This window comes from Orcinus orca, chromosome 15, assembly GCF_937001465.1.
Source record: "Orcinus orca chromosome 15, mOrcOrc1.1, whole genome shotgun sequence".
Taxonomy (NCBI): domain Eukaryota; kingdom Metazoa; phylum Chordata; class Mammalia; order Artiodactyla; family Delphinidae; genus Orcinus; species Orcinus orca.
Genome location: NC_064573.1, coordinates 12723401 through 12738863, shown reverse-complemented (window position 1 = coordinate 12738863; position 15463 = coordinate 12723401). Strand labels below are relative to the sequence as shown.

The 15463-nt window shown below is 40.6% G+C and overlaps 1 protein-coding gene across 3 annotated transcripts in view; it reads left to right on the top strand.

Moving 5' to 3' along the window:
• Positions 1-15463, top strand: part of PHLPP1 (PH domain and leucine rich repeat protein phosphatase 1) — a 212719-nt gene that overhangs the window by 123929 nt on the left and 73327 nt on the right. For all 3 annotated transcript variants that reach the window (XM_033425001.2, XM_033425002.2, XM_004268066.4), the window contains one exon: positions 8224-8390. In XM_033425001.2, coding sequence (XP_033280892.1) covers positions 8224-8390 — 167 coding nt within the window. The remainder of the gene's footprint in view (positions 1-8223; positions 8391-15463) is intronic.

Genomic DNA, 15463 nt, shown 5'->3' with positions numbered 1-15463 from the left:
GCCTCTCACACTCAGAGAGGATGAGGTGCCAGGTGTGCGTTTCTAGTTTAGGCTGTACCACGAGCTCACGGGGCACATCCTGCAGCTCTGCCTGCTCCTGATGGTGGGGTGCCAGTCTCTGCAATGGTGCCAGGGAATACCCACCCATCTTGGCGCGTGAGGGGACCGTCAGTGCTGGAACGGCCTGGGGAGCTCTGGGGTTTGTGTTCTCTGCTCTGTGTGTCCCTACCACACCACTGCATGTGCATTTTGGAATTATACTTGTTAGATGTCTGTGCCTTCAAGGGACCCATTTTTTGAAGACGAAATGTGCATCTCTCCAATATCAAGTCCAGTGTCTGTTTCATAAAGGCAAATGGTAGATCCATGTTGAAAGGTGCACTCATCCCCTCCACTCACCTGCAAAGAGAAGTCGGGACGCCTAGGAGGAACTCTTAGTCTAAATTTCTCAATATTGTTTTTCTTTATTGTTATAGTCTGGTGCTTTTACAGTGAGCCGTGTGTTTTATTTATTTGTTTGCTTATATGTCAATCAGTCATCTATCTAACGCTTCTCTTTTCTTTCTTGCTCTCTTTTTCTGTCTCTCTTCCCCGCCCCCCAACCCCACCCCCCGCCTTCCTTCTTTCCTTTTCCAGCCTGCAGCTTTCTCCATACTCTTTTTTTTTTTTTTGCGGTGTGAGGGCCTCTCCCTGTTGTGGCCTCTTCCGTTGTGGAGCACAGTCTCTGGACGCGCAGGCTCAGCGGCCATGGCTCACGGGCCCAGCCGCTCAGCGGCATGTGGGATCTTCCTGGACCGGGGCACGAGCCCGTGTCCCCTGCATCGGCAGGTGGACTCTCAACCACTGTGCCACCAGAGAAGCCCTCTCCATACTCTTTTATTCTTTGGTCCCTTAACGATGTTTTAACTGGTACCTTATAGTTTTAGTAAGCCTAATCTTAAAATCGTAGTCCCCTCCCTTCCCTGAATAATTTGCCCTCAGAGAGTTCCAGCTCTCATTTTTGTCTGTCAGTGATAGACTCTCCACATCTTCTTGTTTGTCTTCATTGATTTGGTTACATCTGGTGGTTTGGAATGGTGTGTAAATTTGTGTATTTTATTTCTTGGGTTTAAAATTTTCTCATATCATTTACTCATTTAAGGCAAAGAAATGATAAAATATCAGAATTCCACGTAGAATTTACTAAGTCCCAAATTGGCAGTTTGATATGCCCCTATTCGGACATTATTAATGTATATATTGTAATTAATTTTATAGGAAGGTTTTCTGCATCTGCTGTTAAACAGATTGTATAAAATGTTAATTAGTACAGGATCGAGAAATGAGATGTCATTGTGAAAATGTCTGCAGTCAAGTTAAGCCATTTCCTATATTTGTAGAATCTTTTTAAAGAAATGATTGCATGTTTTGGACCAGTGACAGCTTAAAGTTTATTAAAATTGGAAATTTTTTGTTTGGTATTATTATAAAACTTTATTGATGAGGATGAAATTGAAAATAAGTCATTAGAGTGCTTAGCTAAGAAAGATGAATAAACTCTATTCTAAATTTATATTCTCCAACTTCATGTCTTCCCAAAGCATTTTTGGGGGATGAGAATTAAAACTAAGTCAGTTGAGGTTAAGAATTTTTTACAGAAGCTTGGTAAACTCCCCAGAGACTATCCCTGTAGCCAGGGCATAGTTTCCCAAACCACTAAAGGCTAGGCCAGAGCAATTAATGACTCATAATGCCAGTTTACAGCAGTATTTTACTTTGCACAAGCGGAATTATTTGTGCTATTTCAGCTGCTTTGACCAAGCCTTTCAGAATCATTTTGTTCAATTTTGAGCATGCTTTGCACATAATAAGGATAAATACCACTTCACTAAAGTATAGTGGGGACAAAAAAATCACGTGAATGTTATTCTGAACTTTCCGTTGCTTATAAAAGAAGATTGTGCACTAAGTGAACATCAGGAATAATGTGAGTAATACAGAGTGCAGTCCTGTTGCAAGGGAAGATGATAATTTTGAAAGCACGGAGGGGATAGGTTAGGGCTAGGATAGATACATTGGTTTAGAAATGCAACCCAGCTAGACTCAGAGCAGAGCTACTTGATACAAGTGTGCTAACGGTTGGTAAAGAAACGACTCAGGAAAGTGTCAAGCTGAGTAGGATGTTAGACCTGTGTAGAAGCCCAGTAGGTAATCTGGAAAGCTTGTTGTTCACATTATCATTTTTATGGTTACTCTGCAATGGTCTTTGGGGGAAATATTTTGAGGGCCCAATGAGCTTTTGGTTCATATGTGTTCACAAGTCATTTGGAAAAGAAGACAACGTGAGCCAGTGGTGAATTCATATTCATTTTAATGTATCTCCGAAAGTATAGCCGTTTATGGGGGGAAAAATCCCATTTGATTTACTAACTCTAAATTATTAGCCTTAAAATTTTTTGTTGTTGTTAATATAAACTAGCACTGATTTCCCAAGCTATGGTTACTTAACTGATCTTCTAAAACTTGAATCCATTCATGTGCAGTTCATTGATTGGTCTGTGAGGGATGACATCAAATCGTCTTTGCTCTGGGCTGAGGGTTATGTTAGGATTTGATTGTGGCAGTTAGAGGAGCCTCCCTTTGGGTAGGACTTGAACTGTGTTGGGGCCCTGACTCCATGGCATATGCTGTCATTCAGACTCTGCTGCTGCTTTCACTGTGTGACCTTGGGCACACCCTTTAACCTTCATCTTTGAGATGGGGATAAGTCCTTACTATGCTGAGTTATTGTGAAGATTAAACTTAACATTACATCTAAAGAAGAGTGCCCCTTAAATGTTAGCTGCTATTATCATTGTTATTACTATTAGGAAAAAAAAAGCTAGAATAATAAAAGGCTACTTGCTCTGAGGTGTATACAGGTGGCTTTCTCTCTTTTTTAATTTCTTATCTTGAGGAGGATGTTAGTTTTAACAGGTGCTATATAGGTGGGTCACAGCCTCTTTGGGTAGCCCTTTTGGTAGTTGTTTCATTGGGGAGTCCAGCAAAACCTCTTTGTGGTGGTGTCCTTACGTGCCCAGGCTGATCTGGGGGAAAGCGTTTAAATCTCCCCTTTGTTTCAGGGCGTGGGACTGGGCAGAGGTGCAGCTAGTGGTAGTAGCTCTTGTGGTCGCCTTGGCTGCTCACCGCCCCACTGCCATCACGGCTTGTCTAATTTCTGTTCTCCCTGTCCCTGTTCCCCATTCTGCTGCGACTCCCACAGACCACGTTTGCTTGCTGTAGCTTTGTTACTGTGCTTTCCTCCCCCTTGTTTCCAGCAGGAACAGCTTGCGGTCCAGAATGAGGAAAGAAATCAAATATGACTTGACATTTAATCATTATCTTGTAGCTGTCCAAAGAGAGTATTCAGTATGATGCTTCAGCTGAAATGGAATGTGTCCTCTACAGAGTAGTCCCCACATGGAGGAATACACCAGATGGGTCAGATGCAAACTGGTGAGAAAGGAAGGGTTGTAAAGTAGTCCCCTGTCATTCTTCCAGCCAATACTTCCTGAGGGTCGTCCTAAGTGCTGAGCACAGGGCACATTGTGAACAAAATAGGCCCAAATCCTTTCTTTATAAGCTTACAGTCAGAGACAGAGACTCTTCTGGAACCTTTCCACGACGGCCCATTTTGCTCACATGAAAAACCAGAATCTTTTTTTTTTTTTTTTTTTAATTTATTGTATTTATTTTTGGCTGCGTTGGGTCTTCGTTGCTGCGCCTGGGCTTTCTCTAGTTGCGGCGAGGGGGGGCTGCTCTGTGTTGCAGTGCGTGGGCTTCTCATTGCGGTGGCTTCTCTTGTTGCGGAGCATGGGCTCTAGGCACGCAAGCTTCAGTAGTTGTGGCACACGGGCTCAGTAGTTGTGGCTTGCAGGCTCAGTAGTTGTGGCTCACAGGCTTATTAGTTGCTCTGCGGCATGTGGGATCTTCCCGGACCAGGGCTGGAACCCATGTACCCTGCATTGGCAGGCGGATTCTTAACCACTGCGCCACCAGGGAAACCCAAAAAGCCAGAGTCTTTACAATAACCTAAAAGGCGGTGCAAGATCTGCTCCCCCTCCAACCCCCTTACCTTTCTGACCTCATCACAGGTCACTCTCCCCTGTTTTAACTGGTCTTCATGCTGTTCTTAGAACAGACCAGACACACTCCTTTTTCAGGGCCTTTACACTGGCTACTTCCTCTGCCTGGAGTGTTCTTCTAGATAAATGCTTTCAGCTAACTTCCTCATGTCCTTCAGGTCTAAATGCCACCTTTTAGGTGAGGCCTATCCTGACCAACCTATATAAATTACAACCTACAACCTTCCCAACAATCCTGACCCCTTTTTCCTTGCTCTATTTTTTCCATAGTAGTTACCAATTTTTAACATATAATATACTTATTTGTGAGATAAGTTTAATGAGGGCAGGGATCTTCTTATTGTTTACTGAAGCATACTGAGTGCTTACCTAGGTCAGTAATAGGCATATAGTTGGTATTCAATAAACATGTTGAATGAATGAAAATGAAAAGTACTGTGGAAAAGAATTAAGAAGGGTGTACTAGTTTCCTATGGCTGTTGTTAAAAATTACCAAAACCTTGATGGCTTAAGACAACAGAAATTTATTCTCTCACAGTTCTGGAGGCCAGAAGTTCAAAATCAAGGTGTCGGCAGGACTGTGCTCCTTTTGAAGGCTCTAGGGAAGAATCTATTCCTTGCCTCTTCCAACTTCTGGTGGCTCTAAGCGTTTTTTAGCTTGTGGCCCGCATCAGTCTCTGCCTCTGTGGTCACATTGCCTTCTCTTCTCTCTCAAAATTGCCTCTGCCTGTCTTATGAAAGATGCATGTAATTGTATTTAGGGCCCTTCCAGATAATCCAGGATAAGCACCTCCTCTCAAGATCCTTAATCACATCTTTTGTCATGTAAGATAATATCCACTCTTTTGCCATGTAAACTAATACTCACAGATTCTGGGAATTAGTACGTGAACATACCTTTTGGGGGGCCGCCATTCAGCCCACTACAAAGGGTTGGGATCCTTACAGGGGGAAGAGTCATCTCTGATGCACCACGTAGTACAACACAAGGATACGAGGAAAGCCAGGAGACGGCAATCATCCATTTCACCCCTTTTTACTGAAATTTTCATTGAGATTACATTATTTTTTTCCAATTAAACACACACACACAGAAGAGCACAAAGAATAATATTACAATTTCCACGCACTGGTCTTGGCCTCCCCAGTTGTTAACATACTGACATAGTTCCTCCATATCTTCCATTCTTTTCTTTTTCTTCCATTCTTATTATAAGTAAATCACGTCACAGCTAAATTCCAAATCCCCTGTGCTCCCATTCCTGTTTCCATTTCCTGCCCTGCTCATCTAGAGGCTGTCACTGTCATTGATTTGGCACATGCCCAATGCATAGTGTGTAGCTTTACTGCACATATAACCATTCTTACATAATATACGGAGTTGTTGTGTGTGTTTATCTTAAAAATGGTTTTCATACATGGCATTATAGTGTATGTAATATTCTGCAGCTGGCTTTTTTTTTTTTAATCAATCCAGGTTGATACATACAAATCTAGTTCAGTCATTTTTTTTTTGGTACGCGGGCCTCTCACTGTTGTGGCCTCTCCCGTTGCGGAGCGCAGGCTCCGGACGCGCAGGCTCAGCGGCCATGGCTCACGGGCCCAGCCGCTCCGCGGCGTGTGGGATTTTCCTGGACCGGGGCACGAGCCCGTGTCCCCTGCATCGGCAGGCGGACTCTCAACCACTGCGCCACCAGGGAGGCCCTAGTTCAGTCATTTTAACTACAGCTCTAAGTGGCAGGTTCTCTCTCTCTCCTGGCTTTAGAATGTATATCCCAGAGAAGGCCTTTGATTAGCCTAGCCTGGGTCACATGCCAGTACCCGTTGGATCAATTAGTGGGTTCAGCACTGGGGGGCTTTGATTACTCGAGTTGGGAATACGTGCCTGCTGCTGTAGCCATCGGGTCAGCCTACTCTGCCACTCTCGTCAGAATCACATGCATTTGAAGGATTGTTATAGAAAGAAGTGGAAAAGGATTTGGGGCCAACAGAAACACAGATTGCCACTTGAGTTTCAGCCCTGAGCTTGGACATCAGGTCCTCTGGGAAGCCTTCCCTGACTCCTTAGATCGAGCTCTGTGCCCTCGCACTTACTATATTGTCAAGTAGTATTTAATGCACCTCTCCTTGAGGTGCACTCCTTTAGGGCGGACTGTGTCTGTCTTGTTTCACTCCTGTACCTCAGGAAATGGAAGGTCTGACACACCATTCCCTCCTCACCACATATTTTTGCCTGAATGATTCCACCGAGTATAACTTACAACCTCACTTCCCGTGAATGGGTTCCTGCCAGGGAATCTTGTGTGGCTGTGACATGTTTGCACCTACCTTTCTGCCCATTAAATTCTGGCTTTTTTCCACATCATTTGGTTTGTGTGGGTGACTTGGCCTGTTTTGGATTTTCTTTTTCTTATTTAATAGTGAAAATTCAAGGAAAGATGAAGTTGCTAAAATGCAAACTCAGGCTTCCTTTGTAAAATCTTTAGAGTTGAGCCCTGCCAGGCCTTTTTCATCCCACTGTCCTCTCAGCTTTCATGTGTGCACAGCAATTTCTTTCTAACCTCAGACATGCCATCAGCAGAATGTGTTTTATGCAAAGTTACTTCTGAATACCTTCTTTAGCATCAGGAGAATGTGGATTCCAATGGGTATAAGATGTATTTGGAAGTAGTCGTAGCAATCATAAATGGTCACAGCAGTCACAAATTATTGAGTGCTTTTTCTGACCAGGCATGTAGATGGAGGTGTCATCTTTATGCCTGTTATACAGGTGAGAAAATGGGAGCTTGCAGAGCTCAGTGATGCACTCAAGTTCTCTCAGCTCCTGAGTGGTAGAGCCGGGATGCGAATCCACACACTGACACCAGAGCCACACTCCTAAGGACCATGTTCTGCTGCTTTTTATAATCATGAAAGAGTAAAGCTGGGGTTTGATATGTAAAATAGATAGCTAGTGGGAAGCAGCTGCATGGCACAGGGAGATCAGCTTTGTGACCACCTAGAGGGGTGGGATAGGGAGCGTGGGAGGGAGGGAGACGCAAGAGGGAGGAGATATGGGGATACGTGTATATGTATAGCTGATTCACTTTGTTATACAGAAGAAACTAACACACCACTGTAAAGCAATTATACTCCAAAAAAGATGTTTAAAAAAAAAAAAAAGCTGGTCAGCTGGGGTTTGGTAATAGAAAAGGACATTGAACAGATCACAAATAAGGAATGGAGTTTTTGCCATAATGCTTTGATAAAGATAAAGAGCACGAGGAGGAATCAACCCAGATCTTGGAACAATAACCCCACAGCCTCTGTGAGGAAGAAGGAGCCAAGGTGTGTGTACATGGGCCTAAAGCCATGTGCCGCGGCATAAACTGGCGCCACAGTCCCTGGAACGTGGGAGAGAGAACACACGCTGCCCAATGCTTTTTCTGCTTCCAGCATGCCCTGTAGCCCTGGGACTCTGGCTGTCATAGGAGCCATTTAACCGGGAAAACTTTGAATATGTGGATAAACATTTAGACATAAAACAAATTCCACTTAGAATACCTATGTGAAGCAAAATGGAAACTGTGGGAGAGGCAACGCGAGAAGTTCACAGCAGGCAAGCAGTGGAATCTGATTATATGCTACCACTATTATTAAAGATATGTACAAGGCCACTGATCCTGCGTTTCTTTGTGCTGTTTTAAATCAGTATATACAAGGGCTTTCGTAGGTTCTGTGTAGATCTCAGTGTCTATCTCCCAACCTTGTATTTACTCTAAAGTCTTGTATTATTTAGCTCTGAATTCTCTTACCATGAATGTTTTCAGGAACATAACCCCTACAGTTGGAGGAGATTACTGATATCACTAAACTTGATAGGATAATCTGTGCTCTTTGTAACCTGTCTCCTATACTAGGTTACTGTAAGTACCTTCCCCGGAGGGACACTGTTTCCTGCCTTTGTAATACTTTGCTCAGTTCTGTCTAAGTAAATACTCTTGGTTTATATTTGAATAATGGTGCTAATTGCATAGCGGGTCTGTGTTCCCAAATGGGGTTATCTTGTTTCTGTCCGTGGAAAACAGTTATAGGATAAAGGATGGTATGAAAATTGAGTTGTGTTTTCATCCCTTTCTAGGTTGCATCACAGCGTATTAGCTCAGTGGACCTCTCATGTTGTAGCCTGGAGCATCTGCCTGCCAACCTCTTCTACAGCCAAGACCTCACTCATCTCAATTTAAAACAAAACTTCCTAAGGCAGAGTCCCAGTCTACCAACTGCAAGGGGGCTCAATGAACTGCAAAGGTGAGCATGCAGAAGTGGGTAGATAATTAGGAAGGGGAGGGGGTGTCAGCTTCTGGTTGTTTCTTGAATATTCTGACTAAAAAGCTACAGTTAATAACCTTTCTCTTTCAGAGGGCAGGGTAATAGGACTTTAGTAGTGGAGACATTTTCAGTTCTCATTCTGAAATATTTTTCAAGGTCTCTGCCTTTGAAATGAATGATTTATGATAGTCATTACCTGGATAGATTTGTATAAGAAGAACGCTTCTCTTTAAATCACTTGTATTTCTTAACCTGTCTACAGGTGGGTCTGTGAAAAGTTGATATTTGCTGTGTTACCTCTGAACTATAGGGGTTTGGTCAGATTAATTACTTCTTTCAAAATTTACAAAAGGTCAGTTTTTTCCATGAAAAGATATTTCCTTAGAAATTTAAGAACGAAAGTTTAAATTCATTAATACCACATCATCTGGGTGATTACTGTATAGGTTTCAAGAGTCGCATGTGAAATGCAAAGGGTCTGCTCCTCTAGTTACAGGGAAGGGACTTTATTTGCATTTATCTGAAACAGATTTAAGAATTTACCATATTCATTTCGTTTTCTTTTTTGGAGCAATGATCAATCTTGATTCTGTGGTAAATGAAACCTCTGATATATATTTGTTGCAAATATGTGAGACTGTAACTACAGAAGGATATAACTTTTAAATAAATAATGGATAGCTCATTTGTTCTTAAATGATTGATAATCATCAGAGATTAAACTATGGAAATTAACCATTATGATTATGTGTTTATGTTTTTTTAACATCCAGAAAGAATTATCCAATAAGTATTTATATAAAGTTTGTGCAGACATGTAGAATAAAGGAAGAGTATTTTAATTTTCTTTTCAGATGATTGTGAATATTCTTCTTTGATATTATACCAAAACTTGACAAGTGGTAATTTCTTAAATGTTGGTTGCAGTGTGGAATGTAAACTCCTATCAGTGGACTTTTAAAATTCTTTTACATTAGGATCCATTGATCTTTCTCATACTTTGAATGGATCTTTGCCTCATACATCCTTTTATTGCATCAAGTATTGGTCATTTGGAAAATACTGGTTTGTTGGATAACAGTGAGATTCCAGATGTTAATGTATTTCATTATGCAGTTTCAAGAAATAACAGTTGTTAATATCACCACTGATCCCATCAGAAAAATCTTTAAGTATTGGGAAGTTGTCAGGCTCAGTGTGGAAACAAGTTTTCCAAAATTTTAAATTTCAGTTGAAGGCTTGAAGGCTACCCTTGGCAACAAATACTGTCAGTTGTTTTTCCTGAAGTGACCTTCTTACTTCATTGTAGAGAAAACGTCTGCCAAATACCCAAGTCTGAATACTGAGTTTGTCAGTCATTCTTTCAGGTAAAAGTGATATTCCATGAACATTGTGACTAGTTTGGCTCACAACTCAAATAATCGTACAAGGGTTTTCCTTGGGATAACCATCATACTTTATACAGCAGAAGTGCTTTATGTGTACTTCCCATTTTATCACCCAGAAAATAAAAAAGATATGTATTCAGCGGTTGAGATGTAATACAAATAACTTCCTTGCATCATCAAGGACATTTTTAAGTAAAATTGGCATTATGCAATTTTTTTGAATTTTATTTTATTTATATTTTTATACAGCAGGTTCTTATTAGTCATCCATTTTATACGCATCAGTGTATACATGTCATTCCCGATCTCCCAGTTCATCCCACCCCCACCCCACCGCGGCTTTCCCGCCATGGTGTCCGTACGTTTGTTCTATGCATCTGTGTCTCTATTTCTGCCCTGCAAACCGGTTCATCTGTACCATTTTTCTAGGTTCCACATATATGCGTTAATATACGATACTTGTTTTTCTCTTTCTGACTTACTTCACTCTTTAGGACAGTCTCTAGATCCATCCACGTCTCTACAAATGACCCAGTTTCGTTCCTTTTTATGGCTGAGTAATACTCCATTGTATATATGTACCACATCTTCTTTATCCATTCATCTGTCGATGGGCATTTAGGTTGCTTCCATGACCTGGCTATTGTAAATAGTGCTGCAATGAACATTGGGGTGCACGTGTCTTTTTGAATTATGGTTTTCTCAGGGTATATGCCTAGTAGTGGGATTGCTGGGTTGTATGGTAGTTCTATGTTTAGTTTTTTAAGGAACCTCCATACTGTTCTCCATAGTGGCTGTATCAATTTACATTCCCACCAACAGTGCAAGAGGGTTCCCTTTTCTCCACACCCTCTCCAGCATTTGTTGTTTGTAGATTTTCTGATGATGCCCATTCTGACTGGTGTGAGGTGATACCTCATTGTACTTTTTATTTGCATTTCTCCAATAATTGGTGATGTTGAGCAGCTTTTCATGTGCTTCTTGGCCATCTGTATGTCTTCTTTGGAGAAATGTCTATTTAGGTCTTCTGCCCATTTTTGGATTAGGTTGTTTGTTTTTGTGATATTGAGCTACATGAGCTGTTTATATATTTTGGAGATTAATCCTTTGTCCATTGATTCGTTTGCATATATTTTCTCCAATTCTGAGGGTTTTCTTTTCGTCTTGTTTGTAGTTTCCTTTGCTTTGCAAAAGCTTTTAAGTTTCATTAGATCCTATTTGTTTATTTTTGTTTTTATTTCCATTACTCTAGGAGGTGGATCAAAAAAGATCTTGCTGTGATTTATGTCAAAGAGTGTTCTTCCTGTGTTTTCCTGTAAGAGTTTTATAGTGTCCAGTCTTACATTTAGTTCTCTAATCCATTTAGAGTTTATTTTTGTGCATGGTGTTAGGAAGTGTTCTAATTTCATTCTTTTACATGTATCTGTCCAGTTTTCCCAGCACCACTTATTGAAGAGGCTATCTTTTCTCCATTGTATATCCTTGCCTCCTTTGTCATAGATTAGTTGACCATAGGTGCATGGGTTTATCTCTGGGCTTTCTATCCTGTTCCACTGATCTATATTTCTGTTTTTGTGCCAGTACCATACTGTCTTGATTACTGTAGCTTCGTATTATAGTCTGAACTCAGGGAGTCTGATTCCTCCAGCTCTGTTTTTTTCCCCTCAAGACTGCTTTAGCTATTCGGGGTCTTTTGTGTCCCCATACAAATTTTAAGATTTTTTGTTCTAGTTCTGTGGAAAACGCCATTGGTAATTTGATAGGGATTGCATGGAATCTGTAGATTGCTTTGGGTAGTATAGTCATTTTCACAATATTGATTCTTCCAATACAAGAACATGGTATATCTCTCCATCTGTTGGTATCATCTTTAATTTCTTTCATCAGTGTCTTATAGTTTTCTGCATACAGGTCTTTTGTCTCCCTAGGTAGGTTTATTCCTAGGTATTTTATTCTTTTTGTTGCAATGGTAAATGGGAGAGTTTCCTTAAGTTCTCTTTCAGATTTTTCATCATTAGTATATAGGAATGCAAGAGATTTCTGTGCATTAATTTTGTATCCTGCAACTTTACCAGATTCATTGATTAGCTCTAGTAGTTTTCTGGTGGCATCTTTCGGATTCTCTATGTATAGTATCATGTCATCTGCCAACAGTGACAGTTTTCCTTCTTCTTTCCAATTTGTATTCCTTTTATTTCTTTTTCTTCTCTGATTGCCATGGCTAGGACTTCTAAAACTATGTTGAATAATAGTGGCGAGAGTGGACATCCTTGTCTTGTTCAGCATTATGCATTTTTAAAAAGAATATTTTTGCCATGATTGCCTGGCAGAGAAGAATACTGTGACAATGGGGACAGTTTGATGCTGCACTGAATTAGCTCCATAGGCAGTAAGAACTCCAGAAGGATATTGTGCTCCAGCACTTCCTTATTGTTCCCTGGAGCTGATGGTTACAGTGAAAGGGAACCACAGGAACTTCTTGAACTTAGGTTTTTATATGCCCTATGCACTCATAATACTATTTTTACTGACAGTACTGTAATAAAGTTACAATGATTTTTTGCTAAAGGATTATACCATGATTTAATCTGTTTTTGAGGCTTGAAATTATTTTGAAGTATTCTTGTGTATTTCACAGCATTGTAGGCTTCTGCACTTCATTACAGAACATCAAGAACTTTATATCATGCTATTAAATCTTGCTGTCTTAGAACAGAAAGGGGCATTAGAATTTATCCAAACCAGTGCTCTCATTTTAGAGATGAGGTAGAGGGAGATGTTAAATGCCAAAATCAGGTTAACGGTTACCTTCTGGGAGGCATTTGGGAATGCGATTAGGGAATGGTTTGAAGAGGATTTCAACTCTAACTATATCCAAAATGTTTATTTCTTTACAAAAAATTAGAGACAGACAAAATGTTAATATTTGAAAAAGCTGAATAGTGGATACTTGGATGATCATTATTATTTTCTGTATTTTTCTATTTGTGTATTTCATAATAATCCAAAAATTAAAGCCTAAACAAAAAGGAAATCAAAATGCTTCTCATAACATAGGGGAATATGATAGTCCCAAAGGGTCAGCATATATGGACTAAATAAATAAATACCCAGATGGAGGGATATTTGGGGCATTGCCTTGCCTGTTGGTGCTTTCAGAATCTCCTGATTGATTCCTCATATCTGTTGATTCTAAATCTGTAAATAGCTTTTCAACACGTCCACCTTTCTTGTCTGCTTCCTCTGCTGCTTCTCCTCTGTCTCTTAGCACATACCCTCTCCACCCAGCTGTGAGGGGAAGCACTTCTCAGCTCTCACAGGGGCTATTGCAGGAGCTTTGGAGAAATGGTTGTCTTAACTGTCATTTTCCCACAGCAATTCATCCTGTTTAGTTTTCTTGCCTACTATTTTGTGCATTTTTTGGTTTTGTTTTGTTTTGTATTTTTAAAAGTTTAAACATTTGTCCCATCAAAGTAATATCCTATATAGAGTTTTAAAAAATCTTAATAGGCAATAAGACATAGGAAATAGGAACTCCAGCCCATCCTTATACCCAAGTCCTGTTCCCTAGGCAACTACTTTTGATTCTCAGGACTCTTCTTGCTGTTTTCTTCCATCTTCTGAAATAGTATGTATGTACTGCTATTTTTGAATTTTTTGTTATTGGGCATTATGGGTTGGCATATTACAATAGAAGATGAGGATTTAATTCTTAGATTGTCTCACAGCCCCTCAGCCCCATGCCACATGCCCAGACCGCCACTTCCCCCATCCTCTCAATGTACAGATATCCGTTTCTGGTTAAGTAGATGTTGAGGGCTCACATTATTTTGAGCATGGAACTGTGATTCTCCTAAGCCACTTAAATGCAACAATTACATTTCCTTTCCTGTGCTGGCTGGATAGTAGCCTCTCTTTTTCACTGGTGTACTTTTTTCTCTAGTGTTGTTAAGGTGGCAGAACTCTAACCCTCTTCTCAACACCTTTGTCTTGGAGACTTCTTCCCTCCTGGAGCCAGCGTAGGCACCTGCTCCATAGGCCTGCTACCAAGCTGTTGTCCCGGGGTTACCTTTTGTCATTTTCCTGGTAATTCCCTTTTCGTCTCTCCTTTGTTTTCTATATGTCTTCCTGTGTCTAGCGATTCTTTCTTGGTTTACTCCCTCTTTTTAATGGAATATCTTCTAGGATCTTCCTGAGAAAGGGGACATGGGAGACAATTTTACTAGGCACTTTGTATATCTAAAAATATATGTCTCACACACTTGATTGATAATTTGTCTGGTCTCTGGATAGGAAAACATGTTTCCTCAGAATTTTGAAGCCAGTGCACTATTGTTTTCTAGCTTCTACAGTTGCTATTAAAAAGTGTTATACTCTTGGTTCCTGTCTTTGTAGACCTCCTTTCTTTTTTTTTTTTTTTTAATAACCCCCAAAGAGGTTTTAGGATTTTCTTTTTTAGCAGTCTTTATTCATTTCAGCAGCTATGATGAACACTTGATCTGAAAAAAATGACGTCCTTCAGTTCTGGAAAACTTTCTCATTGTGTTTTTTGATAACCTCATCCGCACCTTGGTTTTCTCTTTTCTTCCTCTGAATTCCTGTCAGTTAGGCAGGACCTCCTCATTTGTCCTCTAATGCTGTAATTTTCCTCTTTCTCTTAATGCCCTACTTCTTGACAGTTTTTCTCTACTTTATCTTAACCTTCTGAATTTCTGCTGATATTTTTTAAGAGCTCTTTCTTGTTCGTTGGTTTAATTTGTGTGCTTTTTAACAGCATTCTGTTCCCCACCGCTGCCATGGGTGCATTCCTTCTCTTTCTGAGGACATTAAAGTAATTAATTAATTTCCTTCTTGCACTGTCTTGATTTCTTTTTTTTTCCTGTTTGTGTGGGTGTCTGACTTTTATGTTAGGAACTTGACCTCACTGTTTGGAGATCCTTCGCTCTCTGTTCCTATTTAATGGTGAGCCACTGAGAAGCGAATTAGGTGCTGTGGTCTGTGGACAGCGCTTCTTCTCCATTGCAGTGCTATCGGGGGTGAGCCTTGTGGTTTCCTTGGGGAGCTTCCAAAGACAGTATCTGTGGATCTTCTCCCTAGGACATGTCAGTTTTACTTGAGAGGAATCCTTTGGTCTTCTGCCTGGGCATTACATGCCAAGATTCAGGGAGTGGAGTAGGGTAGAGAGCTGCAATCTCAGGGTTTAGCGTGTGGATTTTTATTTGATCCCGTTTTCAGAACAGTGTTTTCTACTATTCCTGATGCCTTGGAGCCAGGACTCTGGGATTCAGTTTCTTCCAGGGAATAAACTGTCTCCTGCTGGAATTGAGGAGAGGATCTGGGGTCTCGTGTAATTCCTTATATTCCTTATATAATCTTTTGGAAGTCTTTTTGTAGGAGTATAATGAGTGTACAGTTCGATGGGTTTCCACAAAATAACACATGTGACCAGTGCTCATACTGAGAAATAGAAAATTACTATTTTCAGGGAGGGCACAGAAGCCCTCCCTGCACCCCTCCTCTTAGTACCCTAAAGATAATCACTGTGCGCACTTCTAACACCATGAAGAGTTTTGCCTGGTTTTGTTCATAATATAAACGAGTCATATAGTATGTACTTGTGTCCCGCATCATTCACTTACATTGTTTTTACAAAGCAAAACAAAG